This window comes from Leptonotus elevatus, chromosome 14 (assembly GCF_054856555.1).
Source record: "Leptonotus elevatus isolate MCC_2025b chromosome 14, RoL_Lele_1.0, whole genome shotgun sequence".
Taxonomy (NCBI): domain Eukaryota; kingdom Metazoa; phylum Chordata; class Actinopteri; order Syngnathiformes; family Syngnathidae; genus Leptonotus; species Leptonotus elevatus.
Window position 1 is genome coordinate 13602882 of NC_141252.1, and position 15572 is coordinate 13618453.

At 42.6% G+C, this 15572-nt stretch overlaps 1 protein-coding gene across 1 annotated transcript in view; it reads right to left on the reverse strand.

Moving 5' to 3' along the window:
* Window positions 1–15572, reverse strand: part of LOC147163075 (uncharacterized) — a 138218-nt gene that overhangs the window by 122361 nt on the left and 285 nt on the right. The window contains exon 2 of the mRNA XM_086094305.1: window positions 10041–10095. Coding sequence (XP_085950431.1) covers window positions 10041–10095 — 55 coding nt within the window. The remainder of the gene's footprint in view (window positions 1–10040; window positions 10096–15572) is intronic.

A 15572-nucleotide genomic window follows, 5' to 3' on the forward strand; every position in this document is an offset into this window, starting at 1 on the left:
ATATATATATATATATATTTTTTGTGTGTGTGGGTGAGAATGTGTATGTGCGTGCGTGCGTGCGTGCGTGTGTGTATTTGTTAGCTCACCAGAAAACCTATTAGAAAAAAATCTCATACCGTTCACCTAAACCGAACACCAGGAGACCCGAGGGGACCGAAGAAAACCAAGGAAGGTGAAATCCAGCACCGACCAGACACCCCCCACCAGAACTCCTCCCCAGCCCAAGAAACATCCAGACCCCAACAAATCCAAAAAACATAAAATCAGGGAGGCCTCAAGAGACCAAAGGAGAGACCGAGAAAAGGAAGGAAGGACAGACGAAGCCGCGTGAGATCCGCAGACACCAGCCTCCACCGATTCAATAACCTGAGGAGGAAACAGATTGTGTCTGAGTTTCGGTAGATGCTGGTGTGGTGGATCTGGCATGCATGAAAATCTCCACCAAAGAGGGGAGCCGTCGACCCCCGCCGGAACAGAGCAAGCGCAACACCTCAGGGCCCCCCAGGCCGCGGCAGCGCCAAAGGACGACCCCCGGGCCCCGCCAGGGCCACCGGCCGGAGAGCAAACCCAGGAGCAGGAGCGCCCCCCGCCCCAACACGGCCCGCGCCCCCGGCCCAACGCAGCAGGACGGGGCACTGCAGGCCCACCAGGCACCCCACCGGCCCCCAACCCCCGCCCCCCACGACCCCCCGCCCCCCATCCACCCCCGCCACCCACCCCAACCCAGCCCCAGCCGCCCCCACGCCCCCAATCCCCCAGACACCCCCCACCCCCAGCACCCCCCCACCCCGCAACCCCCACCACCGCCCCCCCCCAACAAAGCCGCCCCCCCCGACCCCACCCCGACCAACCGGCAGCCCCCCAACCCCCGACCCCCAGCCCCCGGGGACCACCCGCACCCAGGCACCGGCGCCGAAGAGGGGCCGGACAGCGGAGCGGAGAGGGCAGCCGCGCCCACCCCACCCCCCGCCGTGTGGAAGGACGGAACACCGGGGGCAGAAGGGGGAGATGGGGGCACCGGAGGGCGGCCGACACCCCCGAACCCCAGGCCCAGCGGGGGAAGGCCCCGGTCGTCACCCCAGCGTTCTTTGTGAAAATTAACCCCTGTTACTGAGTCCGCCAGCTCGCGGACTGGCGAACTCTACCCCTAAACCGTGAATGTGACCCCACCCAGTGTATATACAAGTGTGTGTGTGTGGTGCATTAAAATTAGGAGCAGGTGAACCGGAGCCGATGGAAATGATATTCCCACGCTCCGATCCACCCGCCACCCAAGCATGTTGCTGAGTGTATGTGGTGCATTAAAAAAAATAGATAGGGCGGGGGGGGGGGGGGTGGCGACACGGACAGGGGACCGCAGCACTGCTCTATACTGCGGCCCCCAACCGATGGCACCCCCACAAGCCCCCCCCCCCACCCACAAGTTGTGTGGTGTATTAAAATTGGAGGGGAGTTGTAGGGTGAAGACGGTGTTTCCACCCTACCCCACCCCCCAAAGTGTGTTATGTGCCCTATATGTCTATAAAAGTGTATTGTGCAAACCTAGTGTAGTGAGTTAAGAGGAGTGACCAGCGGGGCCCTCCCCAACCGGGCGGGGGCAGGAGGCGCACCGGCCCACCAAGCCCCCACCCACCCCACCAGGACCCCGGCGGGCATATGGGACCCGTCCGGCGGGGCGATAGGGCTCGCCCCCCGGATACTGGGTCCCGCCCGAGGTGTCAGGACGCCCACCGGAGCGGGGCGGGCACGACACCAAACCCCAGCCACCCCCGCCGGCCCCCATAGCACCGAGACCCGGGCCATGGATGGAGCCCCCGGCCCAGGGGAGGGGAAGGAAGGCGTACCGGGGAAGGGGAAGGGAGGAGGGAAGGGGACGACAAGAAGGGCAGGGGGCAGCGGCAGGGACGCAAGGAGAGGGGGAGAGGAGGAGGAAGGGTGACGAGGGAGAGGGGACAGGGAGGCGGAGGACGGGCGGGGAGAGGCGAGGAGGGAGAGGCAGCAAGGGGGAGGAAGGGGGAGGGGAGAGGGAACCACCGGGCACCCCGGCGGCCCACAGGCCCCGAACCGCGTCGCCGGGCCCAGAGCGACGGACCGCGCCGGAACGGCGCCGCCCCCGACACCAGGGAAAGCCCCGCAACGCAGCACCCCCCAAGAGACCCAGGGAACGGCCAAGACGCAGCCGCCACCCAGCAGCCAACAGAGGGGCAGACCCGCCCACTCCCCGCCAGGGGGGACAGCACCCACAGAATTAACCCACTGGCATGCCGTGAATCCGAATATCAACCCCTGGTGCCCATCGGAGGTGAATCCGCTCGATCCCGCTGGCAGCAGCCGGGTTCCTGACTATAGAAACACAACCATTAGTTACAAATTGCCTAATACAGAAACATCAATGCAAGTTATAACGCTGCTGTGGCTCTCGCTAACAGGCAGAATTAAAATCCAAGTTTAGGTTAAAAAATTCTATATACGTAGACCATGTTTCTTTAAATTTTGACATTTGGTTTTTATTTGAGGCAGATATTTTTTCCATTAAAATATGATTTATGAGGAGGTTAGACCATTGGTCGATATTCAAAGTTTGTTTATTTTTCCAGTTAACAAGAATTGGTTTTTTTGCGATAGTAAGGGCTACAAGTATAGATTGAGTGCAGATTTAGCATCCTGATAGGCAGTTGGCTGCAAAAGTGAGGATCATTTTCTCTGATGATCTGGTGTTATGGCTTCCGGAGCGACATGTCAATAAGCTACAGCGCACTGCAGCAATTTTGCTCGGCAAAGATCGTGCCATAAAAATAAACTTATGGATTTTCCTTCTTTGACATCGTAAAGACCAATGAACCATTTCATATGAATTACAATTATGTGTTTGGCTGTCTGCTCTGGTTATAAATCCCAAGGCTGCCACAAACAAGACATCTATCACAGTATTCTAATGCCAAGAAAATTAGGCTTTAGGTAAATCTTCTTCTTACAGTGATTACTAGTACTAGTATGGAAACCAAAGAGGGGAACAAAAGCAGAGTTTGCATTTTGTGTTTTTGGATTGAAAGCAAATGTTAATTGTGACAGCCTGTAACTTGAAGCACGGTTCCAACATATATAAAAAAAATAATGATAAAAGATGATTTAATCTGATTTTATCCAACAGTATTTGAATACAAAGAAACAAAACAAAGGATCCATTTCATTTCCTATACTGCTTATTGTATCTTTTTTGGGGTCACGGGTTAGTTGGAGCCTATCCCAGCTACAGCATATAAGGAAAGACAAGCTTTCACACTCACATTTCTACAATCACCGAGTAGAACATGAAGCCACGTTGGCTGTCCTGAAGTCTGGTGAGTGAACAAATGGCATAAAAGCTGTTTTGAACCCCCTGATATTTTGGTAAATAGCAATGCAGCTCAACAAAGTATTTTTGAGCGGTGCTGAATCTCACAGACAGCAATGTAAGAACATAATTGTTTTTGTTTTTTGGGGGTGTGGCCTCCTTGTACTTGTTGTCCTCATATATGGCCGTGCAAACACAATCACAGGCACTGAAATGTTCAGTTTTATTTTTTGAGAGCTGGCAGCGGACTTTTCTGGCTGCCTATTTAGTTCCACAGAGAGAAAGTCTGGTTCCAATGTGATGACATCTCAATGTAATGACACTGCTTTGTCAATTCAATTGGCAAATTGTCTTTCTACTATAGTACCATTCTGTTCCACTTTGTAATTTGCAGTGCTAATGCTGAACTTATCTACAGTCATTAATGACTCTGTGTTAGAGTAGTGACAGTCACAATGGCTATAGTTTGTCTCCTGTCTTTTGGTTGGGACTTAAAGACAAATTGGGACTCGGGACACAAAAGGCTCTTATTTCTTACAGTATTTCCTTATGCTGATTACAAACACTGCAGCAAGTTGGTAGGTAGTTCTGGAGCAGATGAGCATCACTCAAAAAGATAGTTCCAATTTCCTTTTGTTATTTTTTCCCCCCATTGATTGCAGGGTTTAAAGTAAGACCTAGATTCAAGCAAGTCCTCATTGCCTGGCCCAAAACGTTTATTGCAATAACTACTTTTTGTATTCCATGGATTCAAATAAACTGTTTTATTAGGATCACTTCATTGATTCACATTTAAAATGAAATATTAAAAAATATATAGTTCTTATTAAACTGCTTCATCTACCATTCCCTGTGTTTTCTGTATCTCAATCCTGCACTCTTCTCCAAATCAATCAGCATCAGTGCACCATTAAAGTAGTATAGTTCTATACGTCTAGATGGCACTCATCGCTCTTTCAACATAAGATCAAAATGAACCACTGGCACGTGATGTACAGTATAAGCAGTATAAGCACTGTGAATTGATGAGCGTACCATTGAACTGTAAGTAAAACAAGTTAATGATACAGAAAGGACAGAAAGAATCACAAATCTACACAATACATTTTATAAAGTAAATTTGACTCTATTTAGAGCGGGATTAAATAGACTCCGTTTTAGAGTAAAATTTACACTTGGAAGAGAGTAAAATAAAGAATTGAAAAAAGAAAAAGTCCTTCAAGGGTTGAGGAACGAACTCACGACCTTCACCTTGGGAGACTGCCACACTTCCACCTGAGCTATGCCCCTCTTACTGTTTGAGTGACTTTTATTATTATTTTTCAAATTCTTTATTTTACTCTCTTCTAAGTGTAAATACTACTCTAAAACGGAGTCTATTTTGCCCTTCTCCAAATAGAGTCAAATTTACTTTACAGAATTTATTGTCTACCGATTTTCTCTTAATTCCCTTCAACCTCCATTTATCATGAATGAAGCTAGAGAGTGACTACGGTAAATCAAGGCTTCATCCCAAGATCACTCATTTTGTCTGTGACAAGCGAGGCAAACAAACCACACACAGCAGGTGTCACCCCGCCAGGCATTGCGTATTTCACTGACAAGAGTCCCTCTGGGACATACAAGAAGAATTACACTCACATTTTTACTTTCCTGGGCAGGTAACACTGCAGAGCACATCAACTGAACACTATGGCGCCATTTTAACTGCACATAGCTGTTTAGCTGCTCGAGTTGGATCCTTTTCTTTGTCCGAATCGATAGCAGGACAAATTGCCGACAGTCTTGAAGGCAACTATCCCGGTGCATTAGGGTGGTTGTAGCTTTCTTCTTTTGGGAAGAATCTGTTGACTTTCCACTCAATGGGCATGATATGATCCGACAGAGCGTGCGTGTTAATTGCCTGCACCGAGAGCAAAAGCCAAATGTGGTGTGGTTTGTGCAGCAGATCATTCACAGCAAGATAGAGGCGCGTTGCAAAGCTGCGCTTGCTTGTAACAGTTCAATGGATCTGCTTTGATTGCACTTGAGGGCTCTCAAGGGAGTGGGTGGGGTAAAGAGTGCAGGGCACAAGGCCTGAGCAGGAGAGATAGTGCAACACTCATTATCAACCATCGCACTTGAGAATTCAGTGGAGTTAAGGAGCTGTGAGGGCCACCAACTCACACACACAAACACATGCCACACAATCGACTACAATTCTGCTCAATTTAAATCGAATAGCTTCAGTCCCTTAGTCTGACTCCTTTTTTCACATCGTGTGGTGATACTTGAGTTTATACTTTAATTGTATTGTGCGTATTGTGGTATGTCTTTTGTTGAACTGCAGTGGAAAGAAGTGAGGCTCGTATTCTTGAGTCTCATTAACCGGCTATTAAATTAGATTCGCCTGTATTAATGGGAGCCCAAAATAAATGCTACCAGTGGTTCAAATGTGTACTCCGTGAAGGACGTTTGTAAACATGATTATCTCCCGCCCAGTCCATACAACTGAATGAAGATGACATTTAGGGATTTTCAATGATACCAAGTGTGAAGGCGTGCATGGGGCTTTGATTGTCATTTTTTATGGAAGTCCCTTGACAATACATCAAAACATTGTCTGAGATATTTTACAGTAACTGTAGCATGGTATTGGAGTAAAAAAAAAAATCAGCAGTAGTGGACATTTGTAATAATTTCCTCCATTTTGCTCTGTTTATTTTTCCTGTTGCTAAAATAATGAAAATATCAAACTACGGACACATAATATCTCGAAAATAAACGTTTGTTTTTTCTTTTTTCCAGTACTCTTGCACAAAGATTGGGAAAATTTAAATTGCTGAAAGACAGACAATGATGTCAATCTAAGGTTTACAAATAGTAATTCAATGATTAACAGTTTTTTAAGAATTTTAGACATCAAGGACATTTAGTCAAATGTCCCTCCCGAATAACAACCGTAATGAAAAATGTTAAATAATACTCATTGACAGTGTCAGTCAAAACTGAGCATTATTAATTATTTAGTTTGTAAATGAAGAAATTGTGATAGAGCTTATGTATTGGATGGATTGTGCTGGCATACCCAAACGTGGGGATGGACGAATACCGGTACCAGGTCTCGGAATGGGTGCCGATACCAGCCTTATTTTAAGGTTGTGGTACTAGTGGAGACTACTGATACCAGTATTGACCACCCTCTTGTGGCTATTTTATGACTAAATAAAAAGGCAATAAAGGCCTACTGTACATGTTGGACCGATGCCCATTAAGATGCCATTTCTCTAAGTATATGTTAAAAATAAAAAATAAAAAAAAAAAGAGGGGAAATGTCACTGAAAATTGCCATTAATTTCATGCAAGTTTAAGAAAAAATGCTATATTGGGATATATAAATCTTTGTTTAAAATTATCTGTCATTGCATTTTTTTAAAAAAAATTATGTACAAGTACGAGTGGTATCAGTGCTTGCTATCAGTGTCGGTGACTACTCAAGAGTTGAGTCCTCGTACTACTGGTATTGGTCTGAACAACAACAACAAAAGCGCAATTGAACATCCCTACCTAGAAGAAATCCTAAAACTAGACTACAATAGGACTGCATGAATGGACAGTAGCCATCTAAAGTGAGCACAGTGTATGTGTGCACACAAAAGCAGGTTGAACACACGGAGGCATAAATGTGACCATTAATTACAGCAGGTAATAGAGAGGCTGCTGATTCAATCTTGTGTCAGTGGAATTTACTGAGTGGGATGAAATAATGCAGACAGAACATGCAAAGCATCGATAAGGATAGCCTCAGAGACAAAGGCTGGGAGAGGAAACATTGGACTGATGCAATATGGAGTTGTAGGTGTTCGGGGGGGGGGGGGGGGTTACGTGTCTATTTGACATGAGTTTTATCTAGAAATTTCACGTGAATCCAAATGCTCTACAACAGAGGTGCTCAAGTTCAGTCCTCGAGAGCCCCTATCCAGCCTGTTTTCCATGTTTCTCTCCACTAACACACCTGATTCATGACCAGGATCGTTATCAGGCTTCTGCAAAGCTTGCTGATTAGCTGATCATTAGATTCAGCTCAGCTGCAGGAGGGAAACATGGGAAACAGGCTGGATAGGGGCTCTCGAGGACCGAACTTGAGCACCCCTGCTCTACAATCATCATGGAAGTTTACTATATCTCATACACACACATCCCCTAAATTGGAGGAACATTATAAAACACTGTTAAATAAAGTACTTACACCTTTAATATGTAAGAAAATGCTAAATAGTCCAGGACAATGACAGATATTCAGCATGGACAAATGGCAAGAGAATAATGAAATACTAATGCGGTAATTAATGTCTATAAATAGGAATATCCTAAATTGTCTGCATAGAAATGCTAAGTACTCACCAGAGCAGAGGAGGCTTGTATATTACAAGTGGAGGGATACACTGATAAAAGAGAATGTATGATGATGATAAGACTAATCACCACAGTTTCTTTGCACAAGCTTATGAATATGACAATCAGATGAGAATTAGAGATGGAAAGCAATGCAGCTTTGTATTTGTATAGGTGCTCAAAAACAGCCCAGGAGAGGGCGCCCTTTATTCAATTAAATAGCCTGTGCGCACCCTTAATGTAGAGAGTTAATCAAATAAGCCAGCTGCAAAACCAATCTTTTTGCAGTAATGACATTTCAAGTCTCCTCTGATCTTGCGTCCTCTTCTTCTTCTTCTTCCTTTTTTGTGGTCATATAATTTACTGCCCTTCAGTTATTTCTTACATTTTCCAACGCATGTCATTTATTGAGGACCCAAGTCTGACTCAACACTAGATGCTCCCTATTCACCATCTTTTCGCAAACCCAGGAATTATTCCTCGAACCGTGTTTACAATCTGGAAAAATGACAGTCGTATATTCTTTGTATCTGAGGATTACTCAAGTGCAAGATTGCCCTTATTTAATACAAAGTTAAAGTCAACCTTTCACACGGTAGGACAATTACATGAAGCGTTTTTATGCTTTAAAACCTCAATTCGAAGTTTCCAAGGCTCCCTGAGCAAGGTTACTGCACCCTTTACGTCAGAAAATGTTACGTGCATGCACTATTGCTCCGAGGTAGTAGACATCAGTTTAGAAATTCATTCATATCCACAAAGACAGCAGGAAAACATTTTTTTGCAGGGGCAGATGTTGCTGTGATGATAATGCCAAAATTCTAATAATAAACAAACCAATGCAAATTGTGTTGCATCTCAGCAGACATAGAAAGGTTTTGTTTGCAGGACAGAAGAGCTGCGTGCAATTACACTGCAGTCGACAAGTATATTCTAATGAGGACTGCTGTTAGGTACCTGAGTATATCTCCTTTTTCTTAACTTTTATCAGCAATTATGAATATAGATTATGAAAAATATATGCTTTAGAACACTGGTTCTCAGCCCCGGTCCTCGAGTACCCCTATCCAGCCTGTTTTCCATGTCTCCTACAGCCAACACAGCTGAGGATCGTTATCAGGCTTCATGCAGAGCTTGCTGATGAGCTGATCATTTGAAACACCTGTGTTGGCTGTGGGAGATATGGAAAACAGGCTGGATAGTGGTACTTGAGGACCGCGGTTGAGAACCACTGCCCCGTCCACACGAAAGCCAGTTTCAATGTATCCTCACAAGTTTCTTACTGTTTAAGCCGTTCGTCCACATGACAGCGCGGTTTCGGAGCTTGAAACCGATCACTTTTGAAACCGGGCTCCAGAGTGGAAAGATTTCAAAACGCGCCCCGTACGCTTCCGTCTGGACACCATACGCATGATACTCCTCCAGTGATGACGTAATGGTCGCAGCTCGATGACGACGCATTGTCGCAGATTGATGACGTATGCTGTAATTCTCGCGTGACTGCAAAATAATTTGCTTCTTTATTCCCACGTTCAACAAGCGGTGTTGTACTTGAATCACCCGCCATTGTCACTTCTCTTGTGTTTGTCTTTTTCATGTTGTTTTGATACACGCAAAGCCATGTTTGTTCTGTAGATTGCAATAAAGTTGGGGGGAAAAAAGTGATTCTTCTTCTACGCTTTCCGTTAACTCCCTGTAGCTGCGCTACAGCGCCACTCCAGAGTTGGCGTATACATTACAGCCGTTAAACATACTCAGCGTCTTCTTTTGGACACACGCAAGTCTTTTTCTGTGTGTACGAAATTTGTTTGAGGAACAAAGCCGGCTTTGCTTCCGTCTGGACGGGGCCTTAGAATATTGTTATATTACCTATGTGTATGTGCTCCTATGGAATTTGTGTGTCAATCACAGCTGGAAGTCAATGCTAATATCCCGTTAGTATGTCAATGGTATTTTACATTGGCCTTAGCATTAGCACTTGCAATGTTTTTAAAACAATGTATGTTTTATATTTAAGTATTGACCATTTGCACCAACGTCACGTGATCACGTGACTGCCCTACGACGGATGGCGGAAGGAAATGATTGTTGAATGGAAGTGGACGTGACCCGGAGCGACTTAGTCACTGTTATTTTACAAATTAAAAGTTATAATTGCCCATAGAGCCATGGAATCTATTACTTCAACCGAAGGTCGCCTGTCAGTCGAAGTTGCACATTTAGTTGGGACTCATAGAACGCAATATTTACTTAAGTTGGAGATGGCTACTTTGAAAACAGCCCTTTACCTTCTGTTGCCTGCTGTTTTTACCAAGTTAATCAATCTTACCTGTATTCTTGTTTGAGAACATACAGCAATGCTTCTGAAGAATGCCTGGCAACACCTGTGAAGAAACGTAAAAACAAAAGTAGTCAGTATTAGCAATGCCAAGAAGAGAAAGATCGTAGAAAATGTTCAAGTTTACAACAACGCAATTTAGAAACACAGCAGTTTCTCATTTGTGACTCTAATGTTATCTTTTAAGAAGATCTAAGCATCTGACCACCAAAGTCTTGTTTCCGGTTTGCAAGTTTCAGTCCATGACCACAGAGGATGCCACCACAGAGACCACCCCGACCTGCGCAGACTGAGGTATATGTATCACTTCAACCATCCTTGCAGAACCAGGAAGTTGAAACAGCCAATATTATACTGTGCAAGAGCCAATTATTGAACTGCTCACTTTCCAGAAGTTCCACATCACATTCTAATCAATAATGAAAGCTGAACATCTATTCTCTTGGGAAATATAAAATTCTAATTGATATAAAATACCATATTAGCTGATAATAATCTGGTCCCCTGAGGATGTTTCTTTGAAACCCCATCCTTCTTAAAAAGTAGCAACGTAGTTTGGGATAATAAAGTAAAAGACTGAAATTACCTTCAATGTTAACTGTATTGTTTGAGGATGTGCTTGTCACCAAATATCAATAATAGTGTTTAAAAGGATTCCCGACCTGAGAAGAAACAACGTGACTCAGCAGGTGCTATCAGTTTCCTTCTCTTCTCGCCACTGACTGACAGATCCATTGTTGTAAAGATTAATTTCGCAATATCGACATGCCCATCCGACTCTTGTAATTTTAGTGCGAACATTCCTCTAATATAAATCTAATAAACTTTACTGCTAGCTGAGAGTGAACAAGACAAGATCTGATAAGGGTCCCCTTTAATTAAGCAAAGCAGCGTACAAAGGTATCTCTCAAGAGAAGGAGAAGATTAAACTGAAGAATTGGAGATGAACACAGTACAGTATAGCCGGTATAGCCCTCTGTGCATCACCATTTTATTTATTTATTGCAAAGTGAAACTTGCGAGGAACGTACTGATCACGACCGGTGGACGATCAATCGGAGCACCACTAATTTGAACCATAATGCATGATCAATGGGATCGGTTCATATGACATTCAACCTTAAACATTTCTTGACAATACTATGTTATATGTGACATCACTAGTCTAAACATAACAGATTAATATTACATTTGTGAAATATGAGTTAAGAAGCAAAATCCAGCTGTTTTTAATCCATCTCATGGGGCGGCCATTTTGCCACTTGCTGTTGACTAAAGATGACATCACAGTTGCTCATGGCTCAGGCAACGACCAATCACAGCTCACCTGTTTTCTGAAGCTGAGCTGTGATTGGTTGTTACCGGACACCTGAGCAACTGTGATGTCATTTTCACTCGACAGCAAGTGAGAAAATGGCCGCCTTCTAATATTGAAAAAAAACTGCTGTATTTTGCTGCTTTACTCGTATTTCAATAACGTAATATTAATCAGAATACCATATTTAGACTAGTGGGGCTGCATAGAACATATTATTGTCAATAATTATAGAAATATTATATAACTGAAAACATCCTTTTAAACTAAACCTCCAATTTCTGGATGGCAGCACAGCTCATTCATTCAACACTAATGTAATACATCAAGAGAACATCTTTCTATCTTATAATTACAACAGCATAAAGATTGCCACCATGACGTTTCATAGGTCAACTCGAGCTACAAATTTCGCTTCAGTAGTCAAGTGTGAAACAAGTGATGGCTACTGTTGAATAGCCTTGCAGCCGCAGGGATGCAGGAGTTGGTTTGTGGTGACTAAAGCAATTCCAATAGATGCTGGTTGGCAGCTATGTACAATATTGGAGGAGTGAAGAGAACAAACTGTCAGCGCCTCATCTACGTCTCAGACACACAGAGCTGTCGCTTGCCTTGTTAAAAGGATTACAGACAAGCCATCTAATTTTACATACATCAGTGCTTCAGGCGTCAGTGTTTTGTCTGTTCAAGCGGGGAGGATTGATGACAAGCACAATTACAAAACACACATGGACGATCCCAGCGACGCGTAACTGGGACATTTATATTTAGGGGCTCTGAAATGCAATTAGTTTCCTCACAGTAATCATCAATTTGAAAAGATGTTACATTTTGAATCACATATAGGTTCATTTTACGTGAAGCACACACATGCTCATGTCTAAACTGCTTGTATCACAACGAACTGATTGTTGATTATAACCAACTAGTTTTACTTAACTCATTCAATGCCATTGGCGGCTATAGACGTCAAAAGTTCATTTTAACTATTTCTATTAGGTTTTTTTTAAATCCACTTTTGCTATCTTGAGTATAAAAACCTAGAAAAAAAATGTATTGTAAATTTAAAGCAGATATAAAATTTGTGATTAATCAGTGAAGTCATGTGATTAATTACAATTTTAAAAAAATATATCGCCTGACAGGCCTAATTTAAAAATAAGGGCCGTTTAATCGAAGTTAATCGCATGATAATTTTATATCTGTTATTAATGTACAATAAAAATATATAGGTTTTCATAAAAAATATAATTAAATGAAAATTTGATAAACTAATAGAAATAGTTCACATGAATTTTTTACGTCTATAGTCGTCAATGGCAGTGAATGAGTTAAGCATGATACATTTTGCAAAACATCGAGAAAAAAAGGTCCTTAAATACATTTAAAGTTGTGCCCTTTGAAATTGACTCACAAGTTTCAAATAAAATGTTCCATCATGTCCTTTCCCTTAGATTGGATGCCTATAGTTTCATATTCTCATATTCTTACTTAATAACAACCGCCTTGTTAAATATATATAGTGACAGAGACAATACTGTTAGCAAAACATTAGCATCAGGAATAGTGTAGATTGATTGCAATAGAATAGATGTTTGAACTTTTTATTTTTCGACTCACATGACCCAACTTGTATTGGAGTTGATCTAAAAGTCTCATCCCGGTCACTGAAATCTCTGTATTATTTTATTTTAGTAATGCTACAATTAGGGGTTAGAAAAAATAGTTTCGGCAACATATCGCGATATTACAGCGCACAATTTTCAAATCGATTTGATATGAGGCCGGATCGATTTTTAAACATCAATTTTTTATGGGAATATTCAACAAAACATCTTACTTAGGGTTAGGATTCACACATTAAGCATGAAAGAATGTTATATTAATGGAACATTAATCCTTAATATTTTATTTCAGTGCTGTTCAAACGTGAAACAGACTGCAATTTGAATTTTCAGGTAAATAAATACATTTTCATACAAGTCTTGCAGTGTACATGTACAAGTTTACTGATTAGTATTTTCTAAATTAGAGTTTTAAAAAAATCGCAATAATCAATTTATAGATTCATATCGGGATTAATCGGTATCGAATCGAATCATGACCTATGAATCGTGATACGAATTCAATCGGCAGGTACTAGGCAATTCACACCCCTAGCTACAATGCTCAATACACTTAATGTCAAATCAGTTTCAAACATAGCGGAGAATGAACATAAGTTTACATTAGTCCACATAAGGCAAGACAAAGTATCATGACCGGCACACTTGCTGCAAAGATCTCCCCCCCCCTTTTTTTTTAAGAGACTATAGTGTGACTTGATTTATTTTTTAACATTAAGACAACCTGTGTTTTCTCCAAAAGTTGGAAGCAGATAACTACAGAGCTCGTTGAATCCCTGGAGCGATGGAGTGGATGCAGAAACCGCTTACAGGCCTATAATATAAAGACTATTTTGGGATAAATTTATATTCCCAAATAGCCCTTCATTTGGTTTTAATGATGGCAGATTATCTCAAGTGTACACTTAGGGTTAGGTCAGGTGATTGTGAGAGATATACAAATGATTAATTAGTTTCATAAAGTGGAAAATAGTCTTAAATGGAAGAAACGTAAACGAAACTAGACATATTGACAGTTTGTTCAGACGGAGGGTAATCTCAAGTGCTATATAAATAGACCATTGCTTGACAAATGACCATTTTCTTGAGTCATTCAAAGCTACTTGAGTGCAATTCCGTGGCTGAAAATGGCCATAGTATGCCCAATTTGTAGCCTTACAAACTACCTGAATGAAACCTGAGGCACCAAAGCAGTGACTGGCCATAAGGGGTTATTTAATTTTTTATTTTTTTCAAGCAAATGCTGTACATCTGAAGGTGGACAAAATATATAAACAGATTTTGCTGTTAACCAACATTAATCAGTATACTGTGTTTAGACTAGTGGGGCCGCATAGAACACTTTTTGGTTGACTTCATTCTTAAGTTAAAAGAACCGATTAATATGACAAAGGACTATAATATACTATGGCATGTGGTGTAACAGCAAAAACACATTTGTGCAGGTTAGAAAGGCTGAGACAAGAGCTTGCTAAATGTTTCAGGAGTAGATCAAAATGGCATCACCACTCGCATACATGAGAACTTCCAGCTTTGCTTTGCATCTTGAAACACATTCTGAGAGCCTTATCTTGTCACTGTCAAGCAGGCAAGGTCCTCACAAACCTTGTATTGACATCTTTGCGAGAGCATGGGTTGATGAGGCGTACGTGTGTGTCTGTGTGTGTGTGTGTGCATTGTTGAAACACTGTCACTTCCAGAGTGCTTACTTAGCGCAGTAAGAGGGAGTCAGTGCCCTATTTTTGTCTTCTGTTCTTTGAACATTAGTGTTAGTTTTCCTGATCCTTTTATGTAACGTAAAAGCTTTTTGGAATGATTTTGTGTTAATATTAAAAATTGATTGAATTTGCCAGATGATCAACCAGCTTGTCGACAAAATCATCTTGCGGCGTTTGCTTGGTTCAGTGCGTGAGAAAAGGCAAGGGTTATGGGAAGACAAATCAGGGCTGCTTTACCAAGGCAATTTGTCTCCTTACAAGGCCCCTGAGCATCTGACAGTTCCTTGTCGAGAAGAACATCACCATGCTGGAGCAACCTCTCTACTCTACCGACCGAGCTCCGCCTTGAGGGGGTGGACATGGTGATCCGATCTTTTATGACACCCGTCCTGGAACCTTTCTGACACACCTCGTCTCTCTCTCTCTCTCTCTCTCTCTCTCTCTCTCTCTCTGTTTCTCTCTCTCTGTTTCTCTCTCTCTCTCTCTCTCTCTCTCTCTCTCTCTCTCTCTCTGTCTCTCTCTGTCTCACTCTCTCTGTCTCTCTGTCTCTCTCTCTCTGTCTCACTCTCTCTGTCTCTCTCTGTCTCTCTGTGTCTCTCTCTAACTCTGTCTCTCTTTTTTGTGACACTCTTTTCAGCCCTGGCACGGACTTGGCAGTTATTGAAGCATATCCACCCACAGCACACTACAGTGTGCATGAAAAATATTGGGTTCCTTGTTAAAGAAGTTAACCTTGTACTCAGCAGGCTTCTTTCAGCCTTAGTTGCTCATCATCCACACGTCCTATCCCACGATGTACTGTACTGTATATTCAGAAAGCTGAGGGATGCTAATTCATGTGCATGCAATTTTAAACAAAACACCT